General features: G+C 49.2%; 1 protein-coding gene across 1 annotated transcript; it reads right to left on the bottom strand.

Annotated features, from left to right (window-relative positions):
- Positions 1-65: 65 nt before the first annotated feature.
- Positions 66-11170, bottom strand: KIAA1191 (KIAA1191 ortholog). Its single transcript, XM_065409180.1, has 6 exons — positions 11015-11170; positions 9269-9395; positions 7587-7711; positions 4966-5072; positions 4400-4548; positions 66-3624 (listed from the first exon to the last, which is right to left on the bottom strand). Exons 1-6 carry the CDS (start codon positions 11168-11170, stop codon positions 3416-3418), a joined length of 873 nt encoding a protein of 290 aa, XP_065265252.1. The 3' UTR covers positions 66-3415.
- Between the last annotated feature and the right edge of the window lie 4371 nt (positions 11171-15541).

Below are 15541 nucleotides of genomic sequence, written 5' to 3' on the forward strand. Positions count from 1 at the left end.
CTCTCCCCCCCTCCCCCCCCCCCCAGGATCAACACTGCTGACCATCCTAGGGCCATGGGGCAGAGCCCAGTAGAGTGGGCAGGCCCAGGCTCCCCTACCACTGCCCCATCCCCTGGCTGAGTGGACACTAAGCCACCCAGCCCCTCAAGGACCCTACTACAACCCCTCTACAGCAGGGGACACTGACGCAGGTATACCACTCACATTTCATGCACACTAAAAGGACAGCAAACAGAAGCTGAGTTTTCCTACCTGCCGTGCAATGACTAGGGCTGTAGACACTGTTGCTCTCGCCCCTCCGAGAGCCGGGGTCTACGAGCCTGCCTTTTAGGGACCCCAGCTTGCCAGTTTTGAAGAGTAAGTTAAGGGCAGGAGTGGTACCTGAAGCCCTGTGAGGCTGTTACAATAGAAATCTATGTTTTTTTACGTTAGTCTGTGTTGAATGATCTGCAGAAATAACCCCCTGCACCAGAGACAATGAACGTGTCACCAGTACTAGGAAATAGACATGGGGGAGGGGAAGAGTTCTGCTCTTCCAGGATAGCACACGACGAGTACATGGTTACTCCGGGGGGGAGGCGCACACATGCCCCTTCTCTGGAACCTGAAGTTGGACTTTTAGGTGACATTTCCCAGCTTTGGTCTCTGCCTAGAGGTGATGAGCTGGAGGAAGTGAGCACAAACAGCTCAGCTATTTGAGTAGACGAAAACTGCAAAAAGAAACCACTTTTTTTTTGCTCCCTGCTTCCAGATTAAAAATACCTTGGGAATCCAACAGCCACTGCAGCAAAGCTATTGGGAGTAGCGTTCACATCAACAGGGTGAAAGCTATAGCAAAGACCCTGCTGAAAACAGGGTTTGATTTCATCAAGTTCTAACTGTTCAATTACACTTTGAAGAGGTACAATGAAGTTTATAGTTGTACTATTCAGTTCAAAGTGGGTTCCTCAAGGAATGTTGTCTATGCACACAGCTAACTGCATACTGAACAATGCAGGGAAGAGACACCCTTGTGTGTACCGTTAGCTGTGGAGGGCAGGGTACTGCAGTGGCATCAAGCCACATGCTTCAGTGTTTCCTTTCCTTTTAAAGCTAAAAAAAAATTCAGTCAAAGCTAAAATCAGAGAGGCAAGGTCACATGTGTACTGCAGTGCTGCCACACAAACTGTTTTGTAGCCTTAGATAACCATCTAGCAGATTCCCCAGGAGGTCAGCTACACACTTACTGATCCTGTGAGGGCAACATTATTCCCCAGGCATGGGAAAAGCTGCCATTTACCAGCCTGGGAGTTGCAGCTTAAGAAAGTGAGGAAATCCCCCAACAATGACTTTCCATTGGCTCTAGTTTCATGAACACTTCTATTTGTTAAGTTCTGTAATAATAGCACCCCCTCCCTTAGGGCCCAGACAAAGCACCACTATCTTCCTTTCAAGAAGGGATAGTACAAAGCAATGAACATTGTAATGCAAAAATAAATAAATGATGCTACTGTGACCAGACTTGTGCCTACATGTCACAGATTAGACACAGAAGAGTTCACTAGTTACTCAGCAAGGGACAGAGAGCCCTGTGCAGATCAGGTTTGCTCCTCTTTCCTTCAGGCACTTTACCTGCTGTGCTGCTGCAAAAACCACCACATATCTCCATTCACAAGGGCTTTTATTCTCTTGTAACAGTTAGGCACATTTAAAAAAAAAAAAAAAAAAAAAAACCACGACATGAGCACAAACAGCACAAATAAATTAATGGAAGTCAAAGAAGTCTGATTACCACTGATCATACACACTTCCAATCCATAATGACAACTGATTACTAGGGTAGGAGTCCTTGGTGCTATCAATGCAACACCTATGTGACTGGTGTTGCCATTAGTGATGAAGTTTGAAATGAAGCTGTGCTACAAACCATGCTTCCTCAAGGGGGGACATGAGCTAAGCACTGCAGTGTGGTCAGGACATAGCCTCTCTTTGGAGCTCCAAGGAAAGAGATTTCAGTATAAGAGGCTTTTAACACTGGCTGCAACAAGACTGGGCCTTACATGCCATCTGACTGCTACAGTGATGACTACGGAAAGGGTAAAGTTCAGGCCAGTACCTGTCAAGGAATCCGGAGTGACCGGTTTGCCACAGGGCAGGTATGGAGATTTCACACTAAGCCTCCTTCCACTGCTTGGTGAATTAGAGGCTACTTAAAAAGCTTCTTCCCCACTTCTGTGGAGGAAGAGACGTGAAGGTGTGTGTTGACTGTTTCCCATGAATGTGTATAAATCTAGGCTAAGAAAAATATTAAGTCTTACCAGAGCACAGGAGGAATGTTTAAGATTAAATTCTCCCTTAGTCCCCCTCAATGCCTGCAAGCATGAATCTGATGTTGAGAAATAAAGATCCTACAGAAAAGGGATTGTCCACGTCCCTTTCTCTAACTGCTACATCCCCTCCACACATACCTCTTACAAGATACAACTAGAACTCCGAGACACAGTGCCACATCAACTGTCGTTCCATTTGTGCTCCCCACTGAAAGCAGCAGAATGGTGTTACCATGCAAAGATCTGAGAAGAGAATGAAGGGTTTAGTTCAAGCCACACTAGCTCTGGTCATTTCCTCCTCTGGGCCCACTGGAAAATGAAGCCCTTTGACAGCAGAAGTAAAGGTTTCCCCCCTGCCACCAAGCACCAGTACAGAACCGCACAGCAGAATTTAACACTAAGGGCTGATCTTTATGGTCACTGTTCATGGACCAATTACCCTTTTAACAAAGAAACCCAAAAAGAAAAACACTAGATGTGGAACTACTATAAACTGACATTGCAGAGCAGGGGAGCTACATGGTTATGTAAGGGAATCTTGATAGAGAACTTCAGTGAATGCTCCAGTTCTTGACAGGCTTGGCTGGAGGTTTTTGGTCTCTAGCACAAGACCACCGGCTGCTGGTGTTGTCTAGATCCTAGAGAGAAGCATGTTGTCCTTCTGGCAACTTGTCCAGGGCCCTGAGCGGAGGAGAAGTAGAAGCCTAGACCATAGCTAGGCAGGACAGCCCACTCAGCACAGCAAGATGCTCAGGAAGAGGTCTCCCAACAAGGTGTGGATTTTCAGGTTTTAGAGCAGCACACGTCTCCCAGTGGAATCTTGCTGTACAGATAAATAGAACTGCAGCTGATACAGGTCGGTTTATATGGACTTGGTGCTATTACAGAAACTTTCTAAAAAAGCAGGAGATTCAGGCTGCGCTACAGAAGTAGTGACGGTTGTTTTCCAGATCTCGTTTCTGTCTCATCGGTGCTCTGACATGGAAGAAAGAAATCCTGCACAGTTACCTAGGAAAGTCAAGTGGGATGGGGAAGCATACCCGAAACCACCCTTTAATCCATTATGAAGACACCAAGAGCATCCTTCCTTGGAGGCAACGATATTCCTAGAATCCCGTGGGAGTGAGCACATTCATATCCCGGGGTTTGAGGTTATGGGACCGTGCCGACTGTTTCTTCCCCTCCATAACAGGAATGTCCATCTTGGGTGGTTTGAAGGTACCTGGGTCCTCTGCCATCCTGGTGGCCTGGGCACGGATCAGCTCCATTGGGGATGGCTTCTGGGCACCCTTATAGGACTGGATGGTAAAGGCCCCTGAGGGAAGAAGTTGTTACAGCAGATAAGAAACAGGAAAGTCAAATATTGAACAGTTCATTCAGGTTTTACAGAACATTCACATATCAAGGTCCGCAACATCAGGAAGCGGCTCTTAAAACTGAAGGTTAAGGTCTTGCCGTGATGTATGTAAGGCACACACACAAGCATCATTTCACATTGTTTTCCCTCCCAGCTCCCCTGGAGTGTAGCTAGTGCCCTACAGTGCATGTTCCTCAAAGATCCATGCAGAAGTGTCCCAAACCCCTGGGACCGTCACACCCAGGGATAGCGTCTTGCTGGTATGCAAGAGGCAGAGATGGTATAATTTCACAACTAGCTGCTGACAGGTGTGGTGCCATATATTTGACAGTCTGCCTTCCACGCAGCTCTGCAGCCCTTAAGCACATCAGGGAGAGGCTGCAGGTTACTAAAGAGAACAGTGGCCACCTGCCATTTGGCTGTGTCCACTGGCACATGCACAAGATGCTCTAGTTTTAGACACTGAGAAAAGGCCTGGGCAGCACAAGACGCAGTTACAAATAAAGGCTGCGAGGCTGTCACATAACACAGCCGCGTTTGTATGGAAAGCTGTTTATGGCCACTTTGTGCTAGTTTTCACTGAATAGTTAGAGTTTAGGGGTAGTGACAGCATCACTGGTGCACAGTTCACATGGATGACTTGTAACCACTCTCTGAATTAAGTGTTTGCACTGTCATCTCCCGCTACCTATGGCAGCTTTTGAGAAGGGTTCTCCTCCTAGAGGGCACATACCTGGGTCATTAGTGGATTTCTGGACAGCTCTGGGTCCAAAAAGGCTCCATTTTTCAGAGGATATTCTGTCTCTGTCCCCACCATCGGAATCCATGGAGACCAAGTCTGAGCCAATGATAGAACTGGAGGGTCCCTGACTAAACCAACCCCTGGAGGAAAAGAATCATTTGGAGTATGTAACAACTGGAAGGAGAAACGCGAGTTTAGTCTTTGGCACCATAGGACCACCAGAAGCATCCATTCCCGAAGCAAGCATGAATAGGCCTTTTGCTTTAAAGCCATTTCCCTACATCCATGGACATGTATGTGTCTGCCCACCCCCAGTAGAAAGAATTTGCACCCACAAGGAGTTCTAGAAGCTCTCATACTAATCTAGTCCATCTGAACATTCAGAACTGAATATTTCTACAGAGAATCCAGGGGAGGCTCTGAACTCCACCCCTTCAATAAGATATTTGAGTTCTCCAGTGCTGGGCAGGAAAGTTCTTTGTTGCAACTCTGACTTTAAGTGGCCTTAAGGAAACCAACTCCTGGGAGGCAAGGAACTGCCCTATGTGGGATTGTACCTGTGTTTCTGTTTGGGAGAAGAGTGGGGGGTGGTGTTTGGAGTGGATTGAGTGGAAGATGTCTGTTTGTCTTCTTTGGCCATCTCTCCACTTTGCATCTTTAACTTCTGTTAGAAAGGACAAGAGGAAAACAATCACTATAAACCTTTCAACAAGAGGGTTAAGAGTAAAGAATAGCCAGTTTCAGCATGAGCATGCCACTTCCCCTTTAATTGATGGACTAGTATACCAGGAGTTACAACTTAGTGTTTTACAAGGTCTGCATGCAAGAGTGCCTATTAAAATGTATTCAACACAGTAAGAGCTCCCCATTTCAGACGGTCATAGTTTAGCTACCAGAGCATTTCTGGAATTAGGCTGGAGTAGATAATTCAAGACCTTAAGGCAGCCAGTGGTAACAGTTCAAAGTCATACACGCTTTAGATTCACACTACCCTCCGTTAGTGCTTTGTTAGTATCTTGACGGGCATTTACGAGGAAGAGGTAATCTGAATCTGCAGTGAAGCTAGTTTATCAAGAGAACTATTAACATCGGTATCCTTGCAATATTCACTAATAGCACTGTCATGGCTAGGTGCCACAAGACCCACCGGCCTCACGCATTTAACTCATCTATCTAGTTACTACCTCTAAATGGGTTCTCATTGTTTAATATTTGTAAGCCATGTCAGCATTAGGGTTCTAAATGCTTTCCTGCCTATGCAAACAGGAGACATGTCAGTGACCCAGTACACACCAACCACATTATTTCAAATTCTTCCAGACAGCACAAAGCGATCGTGGAGGGCAGTCATGGTTTGAAGAGGGATTCAGGAATTTTCCCCCTCATCGGATTCTATGACAGCTTGGATTTGCCGTGGCAGCAAACGTATTTTTATTTGTAAGCTGAGCAGGTTTTATATGGAAGTGGAAAATGACATCACAGGGGTTTTGTTTTGTTTTTTTTGTTTGTTTGTTTTTTGAAGAGTCACTTCTCAGAGAAAAGCTGCACTCACATCTATTGTATTCTTTGACTTCTGGTGTAATGAAGTTTGATAGTTCAGTCTAACAGTCAAAGACACTGAAGCCAAGACTACAGGAGAGGAATAAATTCAGTGCTTTGTAAGAGAAGTAGAAATGCATTCAGACCAGAATGACTATACAGTTATGTAAGCTTCATCTGCCAAGCTCTGCATCACTGAAGCAGAATATGACATTCCAAGTTAGTTCTCCTTCACAATTACTATCAATCACTACAGACATCTATAATCCTACATTGGGGAGGGGAGTATTTTCTACTCTACTGGCCCATGATAGCTGAAGAAAAATATTACAGGCGAAGTTCAAGATTACTAAAGTGAACTGCTGAAGGAAGGAGTTGTGTAGAAGTCTTGGAGTTCTGCAAATCATGCACTTCAGCTGATGAAACGGCTCATCTTTTGCACGTTTCAACATTAACAAGCATCTCAGTAATTTAAAAAGCCAATAATCTGTTCCCTTACAAAGTAGGGACTGCCTAGGGGAATGGAGCCTGCTGGCTTCTTTTCTGGAGGGGACAGGGAAACAAGTAACCAAGTAGTTAGAACAGCTATAGGTTTGCAGAATGAGAGAGGCAGGTAGTGGAGCAGCCCTGAGTTACTGCTCCTTTAAGAGGAAGGGGAGCTGGATTTGATGGGATAACGTGATTTTAGTCAATTAGGCATTAACGTGCCATCGCGGGTAAAATGAGGGTCCGGCTGTAGAATCTTGCCTGTATGCTCGGGGTTCTACTGATCGCCATATTTGGGGTCGGGAAGGAATTTTCCTCCAGGGTAGATTGGCAGAGGCCCTGGAGGTTTTTCGCCTTCCTCCGCAGCATAGGGCAGGGGTCGCTTGCTGGAGGATTCTGTTGTGGGTGGGTCAGCTTTTGTGGCCTGCATCATGCGGGAGGTCAGACTAGATGACCATATTGGTCCCTTCTGACCTTAAAGTCTATGAGTCTATGAGTCTAAGACAGCTGGTCTCTTACAGGCCCTGGAGAGCAACAGAAATGGAGGTAGCAGAGGAGTCTGCACAAAGACAGGAAGCAGAAATGAGTTATTTGGGAAGGCCAGAATTGGCAATCGTCGTATTCACACCCTGAAGCTTTATTCATGTATTTTAAGAAGTATTAACATCCTTTTGAACACATGCAGTGCCATGGCAGGATGGCATGTCCAGCCTCCGAGAGGTCCACTAGCCACAGAGATTCACAAATTTATCTTCAGGGTGGATTCCCCCCCACTGAAAAGAAGGATTCACAATTGATTGTGATTTGAGTGATACGGTAACAGACAGTCACATCTATTTCCATGCTAAAGACTCACCTACTAGAATCTGAGAGTTAAATTTTAGGGAAGCCACAGATTGTCCCTAGTCCTTGCAAAGCTAGTGAAATGCATGACTATGAAACAAAGCCGAGACAGGCTATTTAAATAGAAAAATCCGGCCATTGTTACCAATACAGAGTTCTACTGACAGCTACGAACAGTGAGAGTAAGCCCCAAAACAGTTCCATGAGCCCTTCCCGAACTCTACGGGCTATTTGAGTCCCTCAGGGGCAGAGGTAAAGCAGCACACAAGCTACAAGAAAGCCAAAGCAGAGTAAGAGACAAATGTCTTACATGGAGTGCCTCAGCCACACGATGGTACTTTGTCTCCTCAGCAGTGAGGCCCTTGTGGGGAGTGTATCCAGCATCTCTCAGCCCTGCCTGCTGTTCAAAGCGCTGAATGCTCTCCTGAGTCTGCTCTAGAATAGACAAGATGAGACATTCACACAAACCAGAGGAAAACACTGCTGCCTGCATGCAGTTCTGGGAAATGCAAAGGCAGCACAAGAAACTGAGAAATGGGGTTTCCATTATCCAGAATTTAGCATTGTGATGAGTCAGCACAGAGATCGAATGCGACAAACAGATTAGAGGGATACAATTTCTAATTCAACAGATCAGAAAGACATGTTAGTCATTGGGGTTCTTAGTAAACAGAACAACAACTTGGAACTCTGCAATAAGACTGCTCCCAAATCACAGGGCTTGTCACAAGCGCATCTCAGCCAGAAGGGTGAAAGCTAGTGTTGCTCCTGAATTCGAATATTTCTAAAACTCCAGGTAGTTAAGATAACCACTTAGAATAATCCCAGTGCATCCAAACTCCATATACACAAGTATTGATGCCAGTTCTTTACTTCAGACTCAGGTGTTCTGAACAGCTAATGCAGCAGTCTTTCAGAAAAGTTTGTCAAAAACGTTAGTGGTTTTTGAAGGTTTTAATTTTTATTTATAACTACTGGTAAAGTCTTAAGTGATGGAAAAACTGTGTTTTGAGACCTAGATGGTTTCCTACAGAATGCTCGTCCATCATTAAAGCAGGACAGAACTACACTTCAGCCAGAACGAGGTTCCTCGCTGCTGACTTTTTTGTAAGACTTGCTTTTAGCAAGATGCTCAGGTCTGCCAGCTTTCTATAAAAGAGCTTCAAAGACAACTACAACATGCTCTTTGTGAACTTCCAGAACACTCGGCTAAGACAAACCCAACAGGGCTAGAAGTATTGCTTGAATATTAAAGTTTGAGCTTTAGGTAGCCAGGCAGCAATAAAGTAAGATCCAGTGACAAAGTTACATCCTAATGGTTAGCATCTACCCATAAGGAGCAAGCAGATCTTGCTGCACTACAGACCCACTCATTCTAAAGCCTTATTGTTAACAGCACAAAGTCCTTGTAATGTTCAGGACAGCTACACTGCTGACAACGAATACATGAAGCCAATGAGTTATACTTAAGTACTCTATTAGCTTGATGGGTCAATCATCCCCTTCGCTCTGGTCCAATTTAAAAATCACACTTACTGGTTAAACAGAATGAGCTAATAAGCAAACAAGTGACAGCTGGCAGCACCTGCTCTCATGATCCTTGTAACAAAAATAAGACTATTTATAAAACACTGCAGCAGACATTAATTGTAAACAACCAATTTCGCCACACCTCCATCACCAACCCAGTTCCAACATTAGAAAGAAAGTTTACAAAGTTTCAGATTTATTCATCCAGCACTTGATTTAGGGCAGCATTTCCTGCATTTTTTCCATTAATGCACCTGCAAAGCTTGTGAGGCCCCCTCAAGTGCACGAAAATTGTTTTATCCTACACAAATTCCATAGTTAGGTCTATATGGTTTTGAGGCTGGCTGAAGAATTAGGCCATGAAATCTGGTCACATGGACTGTAGCCTTGCACGTGATCTCAGCACATACCCCACTCCCATATCTATTAAGTAGCCTATTACAAATACATCAGAGTTCTTACTTGTAATGAGAGAATTCATGATGATATGAGTGGCCTTGCCCTTCACAACTGGGACCTTGTTCACACTTTCAGTGGACGATGAGGGGATTATGACAGGTGGATACATGCTAGTCTCCCCTTCCTCAACCTGTGCAGAGGAAGTGGGGTACAGTTTAAGACAAAGGGGAGAAAGTTACCTCTTGAGCATTACACACCTTCCCTGAATTCTCATCACAACAGGGCTTTAACCAACACATAACCAGTCAAGCAAAAAAGTCAACTTGTGTTGCTTAAGAGTTAAGACTAATCATAACTGGCACTTCAATGTTCTTAAGGAAATGGACATTTTAGTGTCCTTCCATGATAGGACATTCCTGTTATCTATTGACAACAGGCATTCATTCTTACATGGATTTGGAAAGCACTGGGCTCATAGCCAGAAGGTTGTTAGTCTGAATGGTAAAGGTCACTGAGGAGGAAACCAGAACCAACGACTTCTCTTTCCACTCGGGGCCCAATCTGACCAAACCATGTGGCAGGTCTTTCTCCATGAAAGGAGATTCTTTGATAGACGGCACTAAAGTTGCTAGCCAGCATCCTGGTTAGAGAGATCAGACCCATATACAAGTCACAGAGCTCAAAGTTTAATGTTATTACTCTAGGCCCTACTCCAATACTTTATACTGGTTTTAAGACATTCTAAACTTAATCAAGTAGCTTAAACCCAAAGTTTTGCCATTCTTAACTAGACTCTGGGGATTGTGTCTGCTGGATTCTAATTTGTTACTTTATAAGGTGAGAGCACCTTTGGAACTGACAAACAACGCTTGCAGCTTGAACAGAGGGTACTACTCTTCTCAGTGCTGGGCACTGCTTCTTTACGCCATGCTCCAACCCAAGACTTATCTTCACAAGGAAGTTCCACTGGTAGAATAAAAACCAGTTTAAGCCGATTCAAAAGACTGCATGGACACGTATTTCAGTACAAGTGTGACTTGCTTCAGTTTAATTAAACCTGATCCTAATAGAGCTAGCTAACCAAATAAGCTGCTCTTATACCCAAAGAGCGGCCACATGCCTTTTGCACTGATTTAACTGTATCTGTTTAAATTCACACCTTAACACCCACGCAAGTTTCTCATTTAGACAACCATAGAATGAACAGACACTATGCATTTGCTTAAGTGGACAGAATCACAGAGGACATACTCATACTCTTCAGAGGTTGCAGGTTGCCTTAAAAACATGTAAGCAATTGGAGTTATGCCTGTGTTTCTTTCTGAAAAAAGAAAGCCTGAAAAAGTTATTTCCCTGCCAGCACCCAAAGAAAAGGAGTGGGGGGGCAGGAATATCAGCTCTGGCTTTGCTGGAGGTTTCAGAAGATATGTATTGAGTTTAAGGGGGAGGCTTGTTGAAGTTGACATTTTAGAGAAAGGAGGTCTGTGTTAGTCCTTAGTGTTAAGTCAGTGTTGGCCAAGATTCTGCTTAGCACTCTGACTAAAGGTCCCTCCTTCTCAATTGGTTAGCTTTCACTTTTGTGATATTTATCTACCCCTCCAGTCAGACTCACAAGCTGCACAAGAACTACATTTCTAATATCAATCAGGAAATTGTCCTTGATCAAAACACTCCCAGTTTTGATCCACCTCTGCAGGTCAAATTAAAGTAGTAGTCTCTTGCTTAATCCAGAAGAGTTCCTGGTTTTCATCCAATTAGAATCCAGCAGATACCTCCCTGCCATCTCCTCACCCATTCTAGAGTGCCTACCTTTGAAAGCTCCTGGTACTTGCGCTCTGGGATGACCGGTTGTTTCCACAGGACATTGGAGCACATATCTGAAGGAGGAGGAGTCATCGGTGCTGTATCCTCCAGGGCATCATCATAACTGAATGCCCGACGATGCATTCCAATAGGCAGGGACATCTTTCCTAGAAGCCCTCCAGAGCCATGCTCAATAGCTAAGAACAAAGATGGCAGCTTTCACAGTGGGATGCATCTTGGACACATCAAACTGGATTATCTCTGTACTGGTTAAGAACACCGATTCTTTAAAATCTATTAAGACCCCTTTGTAAGAAACACATGTCAGAATTATGCAGCCTTTGCAAAATTCTAGGAGCTGTTTTGTTTTACTAGACTCACTCCAACTATCAGCTTAGATAGGACACTTTAATCACAAAGTACTGCTTCACATCTGTCAGTCACAGTTAACAGCAGTACTTCAAGCAACATCACTCTAAGTAGCAATCTGTTAAGCAGTTGCATATATTGTGGGCTAAAACGCAAAGTTCACCAATGACTAAAGAAAATCTATGTGGTAAGACTGCCATTGAACAGGAGCATTGAGTCTGATTTGGGAGAAAAAGCAGCGCAATTTTCTAAACAATGCAGGAGTTGAGAGATTAAAGACTGACAACTTTGTATATGGCTAAACCAGTAATAGTTCTAAAGTGGTCCTACAGTTAGGAGTTTATTTGTGCAATCCAACAGCACTGTTGAAGTTCAGAATTTGAATTTATTTACATATTTTGGAAGGTTGTTCTACCAAAAAAGAGTTTGCAAGTAGCATGCATTCTTACAAGACCTAGTTATGTGATCAGGTAAATTAGTGCCAAACAATCAAGCAGCTATTTTCAGACCCTCAGGTGAAGAGAAAACATGCAACACTTTGTCAGGTCTCAACAAATCTACTCACAAGTTTTCCCTGATTGGGCGGGGGAGGAACATTAACATCAGTCTCTGGATGGCTTTAAGGGATAGGGCCCCTAGCAGGGTCTATGGAAAGCACTGAATACAAGTTCTAGCACCTGTGGGGTGAGAAGGAGGCTGCACCAGACCTAGATACCCCAGCCTGGAGAGCACACAAGGCACCTACTAGGGAGGGCATCACTCCTGAACACCTCCCCACTCCATCTTTCATACCCTCTTCTGCATAGCAGGAGTATGACAAATTCTCTAGACTTTGCTAATTAACTGTCCGGTCATATTAACAGCAGCCAACTCTGACAAAAGCAGTCATGTGACTGCTTATCAGTAGTGTCATGGCTGAGGCAATCACTAACTAGAATAGTTTAAATCTGTGGTTCTCAACCCACAGCTACAGTCCAAACAACATCCTCAGGGCCACACAGGTAGTATAGACATTGTGTGGCTGTGGCCCACATAACACAGAGAGTTGCATATGCAGCCCACAATGGTAAATAGGTTGAGAACCACTGTTTTAGACCCCAAGGTCTTCAGGATACAGTCTTTCAGATGTGTTTGTAGGCCCTGATACAATATAAATAATTCACTGGCAGGAGCAGGGATACAGTGGCACTATTTAAAAGCTGACACACTAGCATCAAATAATATCCTAACCAGGCTATACACCTGATCCAGACTAGAGGCCTAAATAAAACCATGTCTTCTCACAATTAACAATCCCGTAGGTGATTGGACTAAAATTTACTGGAAAGAATTAGTTTTACCAGGAATATCTGGTTGTCTTGAAGCCATGACTGTAATCCAGATGTTTCTCTATATGGAAATCCAGAACTGATTCCCGTTACCTGATAAAATAATAGAGAATGTTTTTATCTGCAAAAGGCACTAAGACTACAGTAAATATGAGCCAAGATAAGCTCATGAAACACTAACTCGAAGGACTCATGTCAGCACTGTATTTGTAGACGACAGGATGACAAAGGATCTTGTCTAGAATATTCCAGTCAGGAAGCAACCATGAAGTGAGATGGTGACCAGCACTGTGCTTACAGCCAGCTGTCTACATGTAAAGCCAAGAGGAACCGCACACAAGGGGAATAAGAAGCCAGGAGAGCCACCTTACCGCAGCCCGTGCCAAGGGAAGCGAAGCTGGCAGGACGACCACAAAAAGGTACATGCCCCCGCTGAGGCTGAAGCTAGCGACGCGTCCCGAGGAAACTGCCTGCAGCCCAGAGCCTCTGCTGGCGGCAGCTCAGAAGCGAGGCAGCCTTGGCTAGCTACAGCCAGAGCAGCTCGCACACCGCTCCCCTACCCGCCCTGACAGGCCCACCCCGCCAGCGCCGCCCACGCGTGACAGGCTGCGGCCCACGGCGCGGCCACAGCCCCTGGGTCTGCGCCGGGCCCGGCCCGGCCTCGGGCACCTGAGCGCAGCACTGGCCCGCCCCGGGCGGCGCCTGCCCAGCCCGGAACCCCCCCGGGCCTGTCCCGCCCCCACAGCCCCCGGCCTGCCCCGGTGCCCCCCCCTCCCGGGCCACTCCCGGTACCGGGCCTCTCCCCCCCGGGCGGCGCCTGACCAGCCCGGAACCCCCCCGGGCCTGTCCCGCCCCCACAGCCCCCGGCCTGCCCCGGTGCCCCCCCCTCCCGGGCCACTCCCGGTACCGGGCCTCTCCCCCCCGGGCGGCGCCTGACCAGCCCGGAACCCTCCCCTCCCCCCGGGCCTGTCCCGCCCCCACAGCCCCCGGCCTGCCCCGGTGCCCCCCCCTCCCGGGCCACTCCCGGTACCGGGCCTCTCCCCCCCGGGCGGCGCCTGACCAGCCCGGAACCCTCCCCTCCCCCCGGGCCTGTCCCGCCCCCACAGCCCCCGGCCTGCCCCGGTGCCCCCCCCCGGCCTGTCCCGCCCCCACAGCCCCCGGCCTGCCCCGGTGCCCCCCCCTCCCGGTACCGGGCCTCTCCCCCCCACGGGCGGTGCCTGCCCAGCCCGGAACCCCCCCCCGGGCCTCCCCCCGGCCTGCCCCGGTGCCCCCCCCCGGGCCTCCCCCCGGCCTGCCCCGGTGCCCCCCCCCGGGCCTGTCCCGCCCCCACAAACCCCGACCTCCCCGGCCGCCTCCCGGTGCCCCCCCAGCTCCCGGCCTCTCCCGGTACCTGGGCTCCCTCGCCCGGCGCTAACAGGCCGGCCGGGGCCGCGGCCCGGACAGCGGCAGGAGGCGAAGGCCGCCCGCGGCGGGGCGTGGGGCAGGGCGGCTCGCAGGCTCCATGGCGCGGGCCTGGCCGAGTCTCCCCCTCAGCCCCCGCTTAGCGACCGCGATGGGGGGAGGGGCTGGGCGGAGTATATGTAGGGCTACGGTCCCGCGAGACTTCGGTGTCGCAGAGTGGAAGATGGAGGCTGCGGGCCGCCGTGAGGCAGGCTGGGAATTGTAGTTCTCTGCCCGGTGGGGCCCACGCACGCGGCCCGGAGCGCTCAGCAGGAGCAGACTCCGGTCGATCCGGGCTGCCTGAGCCCTCCCCTCGCTCCCGGGCTCCGCAGTGCCCAGGCTAAGGGCCCGCAGAACTAGCCCCGCAGCCCATTAACGGTCACGCGGGGGGCAGGGAGGGGCTCGGTCCAGGGACCCCGGGGGGCTGCAGCCTGGCTAAGCTTCCCAAGGGTTCCCCGGGCTGCCAGCCGCAGAGCGAGGGGGAGGAAGAGCCGTCGGGTCTCCCCCAAGGCCCCGCTGCCTGGGCACTCGGGAGCAGCCCACCCGTGACACAGCACTTGCCAGACCTGGGCTCCATCTCACCCACCACCCTGGCGCCGACAGCGGCCAGCAAACGCTGCCGAAGAAGCGGCCGCAGCACGGGCAGGAAGCAGCGATGCTCCGGTCCCGGGAAGGGACGTTCCTGCCCGAGCCGGTCCGCGCGTGGCTGGCTCGCAGGCGGTGCGAGGGGCAGAGCGAACGCGGCTGTCTGGGCTGCCGGGATCCCCGGTGGTCCCATTCGAAGTGCCCGGACCCGGCTCCACTTGCCGCCCTCCCCGCTGCGGAACTGGAGCGGGTGCTCCACAGTACGCCAGCCAGGTGCGGCAGCAGCGGCCACGGGCCGAGACGGGTGGGCCCCTACGTGGCATGAGTAGGGCAAAGTGCACCGAAGGGGGAGCTGAGAAACACGGCCCGAGTAGTAGTGCCCCACCCACAGCCGCCGCCAGCACGCGTGGGGGCTTTGGAGGGTTCTTGCAGAAGCCCTGCTAAGTCCCGTGTTTAGTCCACACGGGCAGCCAAGGCTCGTGGGCGGCCCTGACCCTCCCTTTCTAGCCGCGGCACCTCAAAGCACAGCGAGCATCTCCCGCGTGGGCAAGCCCAGCGCGCTCACATCCACTCGCGGCCGGCGGCCCAGCCCACGGGAGCCACCCCGCCTGGCCTCTGAACAGCAACAGGAAGAGGAACCACCTCGCTCGCCGCCGCCCGCCTGCCTCCTCCCCACGCGCGACGGGAGCAGAGCGGCGCGGCCCCTTTGAGCCTGGCTGGCGGCCCGGCCCAGCCACGTGCAGCGGGGAGGCGGGCGCCCCGGCCGGCGGGGGCTCTAGCCCTGCGTGCGGCCGGCGTTTGCCAGTTCCGC

Source organism: Emys orbicularis, chromosome 8 (genome assembly GCF_028017835.1).
Source record: "Emys orbicularis isolate rEmyOrb1 chromosome 8, rEmyOrb1.hap1, whole genome shotgun sequence".
Taxonomy (NCBI): Eukaryota; Metazoa; Chordata; order Testudines; family Emydidae; genus Emys; species Emys orbicularis.

Excerpts from the sequence above, each read along its gene's own strand:
- KIAA1191 (XM_065409180.1), bottom strand. The coding sequence starts at position 11,170 with ATGTCCCTGCCTATTGGAATGCATCGTCGGGCATTCAGTTATGATGAT. Across the intron at positions 9,396-11,014 it reads AGTACCAGGAGCTTTCAAAG|GTTGAGGAAGGGGAGACTAG; the intron begins GTAGGCACTCTA and ends TCCTCTGCACAG. Across the intron at positions 5,073-7,586 it reads GTGTGGCTGAGGCACTCCAT|AAGTTAAAGATGCAAAGTGG; the intron begins GTAAGACATTTG and ends CCTTTCTAACAG.